The sequence below is a fragment of the Haliaeetus leucocephalus genome, unplaced genomic scaffold (genome assembly GCF_000737465.1).
Source record: "Haliaeetus leucocephalus isolate CR32 unplaced genomic scaffold, Haliaeetus_leucocephalus-4.0 Scaffold897, whole genome shotgun sequence".
NCBI lineage: Eukaryota > Metazoa > Chordata > Aves > Accipitriformes > Accipitridae > Haliaeetus > Haliaeetus leucocephalus.
Window position 1 is genome coordinate 3,659,326 of NW_010973333.1, and position 13,025 is coordinate 3,672,350.

General features: G+C 41.1%; 1 protein-coding gene across 3 annotated transcripts in view; it reads right to left on the reverse strand.

Moving 5' to 3' along the window:
* Positions 1-13,025, reverse strand: part of GTF2F2 (general transcription factor IIF, polypeptide 2, 30kDa) — a 90,421-nt gene that overhangs the window by 37,773 nt on the left and 39,623 nt on the right. For all 3 annotated transcript variants that reach the window (XR_775383.1, XM_010583412.1, XM_010583411.1), the window contains one exon: positions 8,777-8,858. Coding sequence is in view for 2 of the 3 variants with exons in the window: in XM_010583412.1 (XP_010581714.1) it covers positions 8,777-8,858 (82 nt within the window). In the remaining variant the exon portion in view is untranslated. The remainder of the gene's footprint in view (positions 1-8,776; positions 8,859-13,025) is intronic.

The following is a 13,025-nucleotide window of genomic DNA, read 5'->3' on the forward strand; positions in this document are numbered from 1 at the left end:
GGATGCAGCCCAGGACACGGTCGGCTTTCTGGGCTGCGAGTGCATGTTGCCGGCTTGTGCCCGGCTTTTCATCCCCCGGTACCCCCAAGTCCTTCTCGGCAGGGCTGCTCTCCATCCCTTCATCCCCCAGCCGGGATTTGTGATACTGGGGGTTGCCCCGACCCAGGGGCAGGACCCTGCATATTATATATATGTGTATGCTACAGAAGAGAACCACATTATACAAGAACAAACTCAAACAAAATAGTAAACTGAAGTAACAGGGATCCAAAACCTTAATGATTACAGCTAGTTGTCATAAAACTGCTGAGTTCCAGCTCACTGCCATGGGCAGCAGGGAAGGAAGGAACCGAGCAGCAGCGAGCCCACAGCACTCTTACACTTTCCTGTTGGGACACATCACAGCATTCAAGGTACGAGGACAGCTCAGAAAAAGCTTCTCATCCCAGTCTCAGGTATGGATAAAGCACATCAGCCCTACAATGGTTTCACATGGACACTGTACTATTCAGTAAATATACTCACAGCCAGATTTGTAATACTCTTTCTACCAGTGCATTTGTGTTAGGTCCCGCTGATGGCACTGGCTTAGCATACAGTGCAAAATTTTCAGCAAAGCATCACGGATACTGAAATGACAGTGATTAAATCCCAGAGAAATCCACTAACTGCAAACAAAGGAGGCAACAGCTTATCAGAAACATCATAACAGATCATAACCAGAAACCCCAGGAACTGTATGATTATTGTCTACAAGGTTCACTTAAGAAATGTATTTCATTAAAAAGCACAAAGCAACTTGCAAATTTCAAACTCAATGTAGACTCAAAAGGAAGGAGTACTTGCATGATTTGCACATCACTAGCACTGACATTTAAGTCACATTCTGTTGATAAAATACCATTTCAAAGAGAAACCATCTCGTTCTCTCGCAGCCCTGTTGGTCTTGCGATGGTAACAGGATAAAAATAGCAGCATATACTTCTCTTAAGGCCATAAGCAGATGTGTCTGTATTTAAATGCAGGCATGGAAAATACAAAGAATTTGAAAACCATCATTTCGATATTGTTAAATTTGTGCATGCACATGAATGTACGTAAGAAATATTTTAGGCAGTGGTCCTTCGTATTCATTTCTGCTTCTTTCAAGCTGTGGAAAGTAACATTCTGTAGAAGAGCTTTTGTGAAAAATATACTGAAAATGATTTGCACTTGACTTGAAATGTAAATAAAACCCCTAGGATTTTAAAGTTCCTTCACTCTATGTGCAACTTAAGTATAATTTGTTGGCCTCTGATACTGACAGTCTCCTTTTCTCTATCCAGAAAATTCAACGGGAAAAAAAGTGAGTTGAAGTAGTCTAGATGACTGAAATGCAAAGAATTTTACATTACATCTCTCTCTGGAGGAAAAAAAAAAAAAGTAACTTACTATTCTTTTTCATTTTATGGCGTTCATTTTACGGCGTTCATCTGAATTCAACTACCAAGCCATTTTAAAAACATCCCAGACTCCAGCATTGGCAGGTGGCTGCACAATATCCTCTCTTTTGGAAAATATTTCAGGATTGCATCTGAGTACTAACTGATGGTTGCAGTGCTTCAGCATTTTGTATGAATATCTGAGGTATTTAGAGAAAGAAAGATTCTCCCATAAAATGTAATGCTGTGATTAATTCCTAAAGCTGGGATCTTTTCCACTCACAGAGCCTTTGAGGAGCACAAGGAGACACCTCTGTTTGCTTTCCCCGTGGTGTAGCTGGCCCTGTGGCACTCCAGGAGTTCAGCTCCCGATGGAATTTTGCTGTGTCTTCAGGAATTAAATCACCCAGTGATCACAGGGAACCCCAGTTTGAGAAGCACTGGAGCCCTACAGACAGAAACTCCCTCAAAAAAAGAACCAGAAACAGAGGATGGATGGTTTGTCATCTATGAACTCATTTGAACTTGGCGACACCCCAAGTAACAAGTGCTATTTGGACGGACACATATGTACTCTGTCACCCTTCAGGCCATCATTTTAGCACCTTCCTGCAATTCCATGAATTTCAGAAATATTTTAATACCCCAGGAAATCAATACGTCACCAACAGAGCTTGCCACCTGGTGATTCTAATCTTGGATTTTGCACAAGGATAACTTTTAGTACTCAGTGATATCATAGAATTTTTGGAGCTCCTTGGCAGCAGGGTAACTGTTGGACGATACTAGTCTACCGATCTCTCACAAATTGCAAATATCATCAGTAGTATGTGAACAAAGTTGCTTAAAAATAGAAGACATGCTGTGGTGCTGACATTCTACATATTGTGTAAATTTGAGCTCGTCAGCCTGGTAGATGCCAAAGCAGTTTTGCAGAACCCAGAACACTGGCAGCACTTGGCATGACTATAGCATCTGGCATGGTGGCTAGGAAGAGATCCATCAGGTTCAAGTGAGCTCTGCTCTGCAACAAAGAAAAAGAAGATTTGCATCCAAACTCTGACACCGATGTAGAAATGGCCTTTTTTATACCAGCTAGCGATCCCTTCCCTGACAGGGTCAAGCATGACGGTAAACGAAAAGAACAGAAGGTTAGTATGTCTAGTAACACAGGGTAAGTGATGATAGTTAGAACTGCACTCTCTGAAAGAGATTTTCACCCATTATAGTGTGACTTTCATCCTACAGACGGAAAAGAAGATGAAAAGGAGGAATTGGTGCTGCCCTGGGAATAGGAAGGATGTCCCTAAGTACTAAACAAGTCCCTCACTGATATCTGGAAAGCACCTTAGCAGCAGAGACATCTTTGTAATTGTTGTAGCCCTGGTAACAGTAAGGTAAAAAGACCTCCAGCACCGTACAACACCAAAGACTTTGGTTTCAAGAGAAGGAAGCTGTGCCACTGACATTTAGGTTTACTGGAAATACAAGTACCCAGAACTGGTGCTGAGCGCTGGCACTGAATGAGGCTTTTTTCAGCCTGAAGAAGCTGGCTACGACTGAAGCCTGAATATGTTCCAGGGCGACTATTTTTAGCCTCACCCCTTTCAGCAGATAAAAAGGAAATGGATGCTTTTTGGCTAATTACCACAAAGGCAAACTGGATATATTCTTAAATGCAACACCTCTGATAGCAAGGTAGAAGGAGCAGTGTAATCAGCAGAAGAGGAATACTGTTTCATGAACTCCCTGTTAAAGAAACAGGACAATGAGAACTCTCCAGTTACAACTACTGATTTCCCTCCCCAGGGTATAAGGAAAAATCCATGCAATATTTGCCATAAACTCTTCTTAAATATGCATCCCTAAGTAGCTCTCTTCTTTCTGAAAATGACCTTCATGCTAGGGTCCTCTCAACAACGCGCCTTTCTAAAAGGCACAGAACACATTCAGTACACTTGCTATTAAAAAATGCGAGAGCATCCCAGCAGCATTTTATCACACGATTTCAATCCCAGAGCAATGCAGGGGTGTCCGGACACAGTCTTGGGCAACCAGCTCTAGGTGGTTTGGACCAGATGACCTCCAGAGGTCCCTTCCCACCAGAACCATCCTGTGATTCTGTGCCTGTCACCTGGAAATGATGATACTTAAAAGACAGAAAGAAGGCAAATTTCCTGCCATGCTGTAACAAAGCCATTTTAAGGTAAAACAAAAGGAGAATGGTAAGTCAGCCAGCAAGGAAGCCTACTTTTTTGATCCTCTGCCTCCAGGCATTTGCAAAAGGAAGGAAACCGAGATCCAATGATCAGATCAACAGTCTCTCACAAAATGTAAGAGAGTATCGGTTTCCATAACTAGTATGATTCATATGCTGGAAAGTATATTGCAAAAACATAGGAATGTTTCATGCCTCTTTTTTTAAATCTTTTTTTTTTTCCCCTACCCCGCCCCCCCAAATTAGTCCATATACACCTGGCTACTAGAAGCTGAAGACAACAACGAGCTTAAAAGGATGCGGCAACCTTCTGCATCCAGCTGCAGGTTTAAGAGAAACATGATAAAATACCTGCTGCATTACAAACAGTAGGTTATTCCTTATTTATTAGCATTATTATAATGGCTGGAAGCAGTGCCAAAATTAGGACCTTTTCGTATCACTGAACAAAAAAGCATGGGAATATAAAAGACCTATTAAAATCCAGTCTCAGAACAGCACTTGTAAGAACGGTAAAAGACAATAGACAAAATAGAAAGGACAAGAGACAGAGAAAAGAGCCACAGATCACAAAGAAATACATAGCAAATCAACAAAAGCAACTCTCCCGACCTCTGAAATGGGGAATAACCGCTCCTCCGTGCTGTTGAACTCATCTCATTTTAACCTTATTTTTCTTACTTGCTCTTCTCCATTACTCTATTCAAAAAATGTGAAAAATGGACCAAAAATGGACAAAGAAACTTAAGTACTAGTGTGCCTGCTACTTTGCAGTCCAATTGTTCCAAGTAGAATGGTATTTGCTTGATTTGTAAAAACTGGTGGGTGTCCAGGAACATAAGGCAAACATAAAATACACCTCTCAGCAGTACACCTTAACCCTTACGAACATGATTATTAGATAATTTCCTACAAATTGCACATTATTCTCCAGGAAAAACTGGCATTGGAAATATTTTAGCACATGGTAAAAAATGTGGGGTTTGTAGTTAACGATGAGTTACTCAAAACATCCTACGGAACATCTTTTTGTATTATGCTGAATCTTACTTCAAGACAAAGGAATTGATCTTCGATACTTGAAAAATCAAGATTGCACTGACTGACAGGCAGATGCAATCTCAGCTTTGTGTAAAAAAGGCCTCCCCCTTCAAATAAACTGAACAGCATTTGTGCAGCATATCAGCTTTTGTGGAAAATGCACGGATGTATTCATACATATTTATTTTGAAAGGCAACTCATAGCCAGCTAAGCATATCTACAAGAATATATATGAAGTGGCATGCTGGTCAAATTATTCATTTTCTTTTGCTAGTAGGGGGTATTTGGGGAAAAAAAATGAGCATAATGCTCATTTTCAGCAATATACTGAGCTGTCAGTCAATACTCTCACAGTATTTTAGAGAAGATGAGAACTCATCTGCACTAACTAAATTTCACTTGCTTGGCCTAGACTACCCAGTGTCAGGACTTCTAGTGGCCTTTGTAATATGGCTGTAAAGAAATGTGACTTTTCAAATGTGGAAGTTCATTAACTAGTCGAGAACGTTTTGCAACCCATTTCTCCTAAAGCCTATCATGCATGTTTCTTCCAGCAGCTTTTTCTAAGGACGTTCATCACGCTCTCTGTAGAAAACTCTTAAAAGAAAAAGCAAGAATATATACAAAATTCTTGCAGCCTTGTTACAAGCTGCCATGTTGGCAACTAACATTTTCACTAATGATACTTCAAGATGTGTTTTTAAGTTACTTAAGAGAATTATAGGGATTACCAGCCTTACCGGAGTGTTAATTGTCAGCTCTTCTAGGCTTTCTGTAATCCTGGGACTCCTTTTTTGTTTTAATTTTGTGTACAGTTTGGGAGAGTTCAGTAACTTACCTTATGTATAATTGAATCAGAGCCATTTTGAAAGGCAACCAGCATTTCACTGGTACATTTGAGAATGAAACAAGGACAATTTGGCAGAGAGATGGGGTGCATGCCAGTCCCCCATTTTCCCTCTTTCGTGCATAGCAAAAGCCCCTTGGGAGTATCAAAATCTTATTCTCATCTCCTCGCAAGTCAGCTGGAGCCTGAGGGGACCCCGAATGTTTGGGGGACTCCTCTCTCCTCTCCACAACAGTTGACATGCCACCGTCTTCCTTCGTCTGACAGGCTTGATGGGGCAAGAGGGGAAGCATCAACCAGAAAGAGTAGCGTAGGGACAGTATTTTCTGTGACCACCACACAGTAAAAACATCCGCAGTTGGGAACAGTCCGCCTACTTTTTTCACCCACAGTCCAAATATTTTTAAGTGGGACTGTGAGATCCACTCCCACAAGACAGAAATTAGGACAGGTGCTTGGAAACCCCATATTATTGCCTCAACAGCATCACCAGCAGTAACTGCAAATGTATAACTAATCATTAAGGTGTTACAAAGAACAAATACATTGTTAGTAAAAAATTTCTAGGAAATTCAACAGCATGAAGCTTTACTAGTGCAGGATAGCAGGTGTTTCACGGTATTTGTTCGCCTTCTAGAACTTGAAGTTCAGGAAAATGGGAAAAAAACCCCAAACCTACCAACAACAAAACTTCCAAAATGGAAAATACCAAGTGAAGGTCGCACAGGCTTTGTTTTACCTTTCTGACCAGTTATCCCTAGACACACATTTGTACTCAAAGTATTCAAAGTGTTGTGAACATCAGCCATCTACACCCTTCCTGTAATCAAATCAAAAGCTGCTCCTTGGGAAAAAACCTTCCCGTCTGCTACATGTGATAATGCTTTCACCAAACTCTGTGCTTTCCTTGCCCACCCTTAAACCCACACGTCACACGTATCTCCCACCTAACTGCTGGCAGCCCCATCACAAGACCATCACTTTGTCCTCTCACTGAAACTACCATGGAAATCAGATGCCACGTCACACCACAAACCCATCAGCCGACTTCCCTGACCCAGATACAGACGGTAAAATAGATGGGATCTATAGCTGCGTTTAATACCAGGGAGGTATTTAATCCCTTTTGGTCACTGCCAGCTCTCGGAAATCAAATGATTGCAGCTATTGGAGTGTGCAGCTTAACTTCATTTTCTAGATCTTCAAAGTTTGAAGCAACTGCATTTATCTTTTATTTCCTTCCCAACTCAACTTACTATTGTAGCACTTAAAGCCTACACAACAGACTTGCTGTTTTATCAATATTATCAATTCCACCTTTGGAGAGTCTCTCTCATGTAAAGCACAATAGTAAATAGAAAAATGAATAAAAATGGTTCAATATAAACACAGTTCTGTAACTTACGTGGTTTATCTTCAATGCTGTCACTTTTTTAAAGCACAAATACAGACTGCAGCATGTCGAGGGTGGGAGAGAGTAAAGGGAGTGAAGAGAAAAGTTAGATCCTACTACTCAAATACCAGAGATGGTATTTGGACATAAACCAACTTTTTCTGAGGCTGTGACTGCTAGATCTGCTAAATCTCATGCTGATTCCCACAAGATTTTTTTTTTTTTAAAACTTTTTGATAAGAGGCAAAAAATCTTTAACAACATGGAAAGTTAGAAACTAGGCATATACAGTCTGACAATTTTTCTACAGGAAAGAAAAAACAACAGTACCATCAGTTTTCAGCTGCCAGTTCTTCCAAACACAAAACCTGCCTTTGTGTTTGTATCTTTATTGCTCCTATAGGAGTTGAACACAACAAAATCAAAGACCAGGAGGGGTTCCATGCATGCGTGCGTGACAGAAAGTAGAATGCTGAAAAATTCAACGTTTGGGTAGCATGTCATTAAAGCTATCAGTTTTGTTTTGGTCTCCTGCTGTGGCCTTACCAGAAGCAGCTTAGCTGATCAACTAATAGAAAACTGCGTACAAAATGCAAAAAAAGCACTTGGATCAGGCAACCTGTGATTAAAACAATTATGAAGTAAATACATCCCACAGACTATATTTGTATATATTTAAAATTGCCAGATTGAAATGAGTCCTTTTCTAGTAACATCACATTTGCTTCATACTCCATTTCACACAGATAGAAAAATCATGATAGCAATCACAGAACACAGTCTGAAATGAAGCACTTCACGTACATGAGCAAACTTATGGTACGGATTTGCCAACAGCTAGAACATCGTCTCAGAATTGAACACAATAAGGAAATACTGGAGCAGTTTAGATGACAGAGGAGGTTAATAAAACATAAGATACGGCAAATGTAGTATATGATACACAGAAAATAGATCAGGAATTGGGGAAAAAACATCACTTTGCCTTTTCTGCATTTCTTTTGATGATTTGAAAACTAGTCACGGATGATTCTCGTCCTGAAATCTCCTGGTTTGGATTTCTCTATTTACAGCAAACTCACAATATAAAAGCATGATTTAATTAAAACCCACATGCTTGAAATTTATAAATAAGTATTTAATATAATACACAATTCAATTCCAAATCTGATTTATTACTAGAGTACATCATCAAGTTAATTATCTGTATGATATATGAAGCACATGGTAAATTCTAGATGTAGCAGATTAAATTTTCAAAAGTCACTAAATGACTCTGTTAAATGTATGTCTTGTGGCTTCCATGCCACTTCTGACATTTTCAGCCATTACCTTTCCTACCAAGCAAGCCAGTCTAGGTCTCGTACATCTCCCTGAACTCTCTCCTATTTGGGGCATTTTAAATATCTTTTCAGAGGTGCTCTTCGTCTAGTATGGCACAGTATTAAGTGGAATTACATTTAGATGATCCACACAGAAACCCATACTCAAGAAGCGTGTCCTGACCAATGTAAACCTTCAAGTCCTCAGGAAATTCAGCTTTAATCACACTTGAATATAGCCACACATTCGTATGTTCAGGTATGAAGAGGCACAATGTGTGCTCTAGTAAGAGCTTTGCACATGATGGAACGCAAAAGTCTACATCGTCCCACCAGACAATACCAGAGGGAGGTACAAGCCCCACGCCAGCCTTCATTCCCTCCCTACAGTAAATCCACCCCGAAAGCAAGAACAGTTCCAATCCTGTATAAATCCTACATAAGACCATGATAATACTGAAGTCATCCATCCCTAGTAAGACAATAATAAAGCATCAGATATCACACATCCATTTGTAATAGAGCACTCCTACCTTTTCAGTTTCATATAATTTTCACTAGCTGCAGGTCTGCATTCAGCTCGTTGCACCACTATTCCTTCCAAGGAAAGTTTATCTAGAATGAAAAAAACAAAAGCAAACCTGGACATTAAAATAAGATTCACCAACACGGTCAACATTTGAATTATTCTTCACTAATTAAGCATTTAGTAAATATCATGTAATTATAAGTTCTGAAATCTCAAATTAAGTTCTAAAAATCTCTATTTAGACACCAAAGAAATAAGCAGGAAAAACATGTTTGCACAGCTGGTATACCCTAGACTTCCTGATTTTGCCATCAGATGTTTTACATATTAAGAACGAATCACAGAGATCAAATTTTAAATAAGAGATGGTAACTGTGTGGTCCCTCTTTCTCTAGATTGCTGCACTCATTATCTAGGAACTGTTTTCTGGAAATATGTATTGAGTACAGTTAGTCACCATGAAAAAAATAATCTACAAAGAGAAGTCAATCATCAAAGTATCCAAAATTAGTGGAAGATAAAATGAGAGCTAATTTATTCCTATCCTCAGAAAAAGAGTAACCTATTTTCATCTTTTTACAATAAAAAAAAAATTGTTCACTAAAGGAACATAATGCAATACAAGTAATTACTACATATGTTAACACTCAGGGAAAAGAAATAAAAACTTGCAGTTAGTAACCTAGGAGATCACATACTAAGTTTTAGTTAATATTGCTCTCTGTACATTCACCTCTGTAACACAGTCACTTTGTAATCCACCGTGAACACCTTTTGGCCTAAAGCAACGATGAGCAGTGCAATAGCACCAGCCTACTCCATCAGGGTGGAAAAGTCTAAAAATTAAAAGCAACTTCATGTAGAAAGGAAGAGAGAAGTGATGGTGGGCAAACACCTGCGTGTGTGGGGGGGTGTGTGGTAATTCATCCACCTCTTTGGGGCGTAGCCAGCGCAATATCTGTAAAACAAACACCTCTGGAACAGCCTCGCGTAACAAGAAAGGATGAGCTCTAATGGCTTGATTAGCTCTCGCTATTTAAAACGTCCTTCCAACAGAGAGCCTCATCTTACTATTGGTGTAGGGTACTACACTGTCACCGTCACCTTCAGCTGCCAGTGTCACAAAAGGTAACAGAAACGCTTAGAAGTACTGATGCAAGTAATGCAAGGCACTCTGAGACATCTCTAATTTTTCTGCTGTCTTATAGACTGAAATATTATTACACCTGGAAATCTACGTCTGCTCTCCCTGAATATGGCAGAGAGTGATTACTCTGACACCATGTATTTTAAAATGCTTTAATCTAAAATTTCTTGGTTTGATTTAAACTTAGTCCTTGAAAGGAGTAAGAATGCCATACTTTTTCAGGTAGTTTTGAATGAAACAAAGAAAATTTGTATTAAAACACTTCTGGTTTTACAGATTCCTAAGGTTTATGGTCAGGAGAGACAACCTGGCAAATTTGCCTGACCTCCTGTGTATCACAGACAGGTAAATTTTATCCTCTTTCTTCTATACAGAACCCAGTAGCTTATTTGTGGCTGAAGTGGTACTAATATTGCTGCTTAATTTCTGATATGAATTTGCCTTCAGCTTCTAGCAGTTGGTTCTTCTTATGACTTTCTATATGGTGCTAAAGAGCCTTTTAGTACCTGGTGTGTTCTCCCTTTGAAAGTACTTCCACACTGCAATCAAGTCACTTCTCAATCATCTTTTCAATAAATGAAGTAATTCAAGCTCATGCATTATCTCACCACAGGGCATTTACACCACACTTAAATCAGTTTTGGGTCTCTTATCTGTACCTCGTTTTAAGAATACAGAGAACAGAAAAAAGACCTAATACTACTGTACTGGTCTTACCAAAACAAGATACGGAGGTAAATAACAGACAGGAGCTGGAATTTCTCTCACCTCTCTTCAGCCATCTCAAGGTTATTCAACAGACTCTGAATTCAGCTGAGAGAGGGAGGAGGGGAGACTTTCAGAAGAAAATTGGTCCCATCTCTTTTAGGATTCAATGATCTGCCCTGTGCTTGTGGGTTTTTTGTGGTTTTGGTTTTCAGGATTTTTTTGGGGGGGGGGGGGTGTCTGTATCTCATGACTGTGCTTCATGTTTAGATGGCTAAAACTGGGTTAAGATCAGTTTGTCTCTAAAAACCAAGCTCTGGGGGTTAATGGGGCTGACTGTCTATTATATCACTAATAGATCTATTTTGAGTCTTTTCTAAGCCTCACATTTTACTTATGTGCTCTGCATTCCCTGTTCCTAGGTTTATAATTGCCTTTGGCTTGGTTAAAATGCATTGCCTTTAAACACATTCTGTGAATTAAGTGATTCCAGTCACACCATGACAGTCCTGTCCAGCATTTGTGTCAATCATGACACATTTTATAAGCAGTGATTCTCACTTACTACTGTCCCTCTTGCTAATCCTGGAGGAAGCCCTTCAAACTACAGCCCGAGTGGCTTCCTACTGATAATTACTTTCTGATAACTGTCAGCCAGTTTTTAATCTCGTTCTGTGCTTGCAATTTTTTTTAGACATAAATCAGAATGTCGCAAGATTCGAAATTACGTGCAACACAAAATGCTAAGCAGGCTGCAAACATGCTGTTACTTTAAACTCACAATCTCCAAAATAAACAAAATTAGGTTTGTTTGACCAGAAAACCTTTACATAAAGCCATGTTTGCTAGCATTCATTACATTTCTGATCTTTTCTACCTCTTGAACTCCATGACAATTTTCCCACTAGTTTCTATGGTACAGGTTCAAGGCTAACTAGCCTACAGTTGTCTGAGCCATCCAGCCCAGCTGTCTGAACACTGACATGCTGCTATTGACCTCTCTGCGCCTTGCACACTTTTCAAATTATTCTTAAGTTTTCAGAATCAGTGAATCTGATAGCTCCCCCCCCTCCCCCCCCCAGCTAACCTGCCAATTAAACGTGCTTATCCTTAGTAATATCTCATCTTTGATGTCCTGGCTAATACCCTCTTTTAATTACCACTGATCCGGATTTGGCTTTTGTGCTGGTTTGGGCTGGGATAGAGTTGATTTTCTTCATAGTAGCCGGTATGGGGCTATGTTTTGGATTTGTGCTGGAAACAGCGTTGATAACACAGGGATGTTTTTGTTCCTGCTGAGCAGTGCTTGCACAGAGCCAAGGGCTTTGCTGCTTCTCACCCCGTCCCACCAGCGAGCAGCCTGGGGGGGCACGAGGATTTGGGAGGGGACACAGCCGGGACAGCTGACCCCGACCGACCCAAGGGATATTCCAGACCATGGGACGTCATGCTCAGCACTAAAAGCTGGGGGAAGGAGGAGGAAGGGGGGGGACGTTCGGAGTGATGGCGTTTGTCTTCCCAAGTCACCGTTCTGCATGACGGAGCCCTGCTTCCCTGGAGATGGCTGAACACCTGCCTGCCCATGGGAAGCAGTGAATGAATTCCTTGTTTGGCTTTGCTTGCGTGCACGGCTTTTGCTTTACTTATTAAACTGTCTTTATCTCAACCCACAAGTTTTCTCACTTTCACTCTTCCAATTCTCTCCCCCATCCCAATGCAAGGGGAGCGAGCGAGCAGCTGTGTGGGGCTGAGCTGCTGGCTGGGGTTAAACCACGACAGTCCTTTTTGGTGCCCAACGTGGGGCTCGAAGGGTTCAAGATAACGACAGATTTGATTGGAATGTGCTAGATCAAATTTATAGCTGTTATTGCTGTTTAGCTATTAATTGACAGGCTTCTGTGCTTACCATGGGGCTTGCTTGCCTCACTGTATATTAGAATCTAGTGCTCGTTAGCGGCTGCTTTTTGTTTTCGCTGCCTGCTCTACTGCTGTGCTGCTTATCATCTTACTCTGCTGTGCCTGGGAACATTCTGATAACAGCAATGGCTGTGTGCCTGGGCTGGCAGATGGCCAGGGCATCGCTGCTGCTTCTGCGCTGCTGTACTGGACAGGCTGGAACTCCAGTTTGAACTCGAGTCGAAGGGACCGTGGCCGTGGATAAGCCCCTGCCCGAGCAGGTACATCTCAAAGCGTCTCCGGCCGTGGTTATGTCTGTGCCACAGCAGGTATAGCTCCGAAGGGACTGTGGTCCAAGGAGAAGTCCACGCTGGAGAAGGTACACCTCGAAGCATCTGGGGCTGTGGGTCAGCCCATGCTGGAGAAGGTAGACCTCGAAGCATCAGTGGCTGCAGGTCAGCCCACGGGGGAGAAGGGACATCTCGAAGGATCAGTGGCCGGGGGG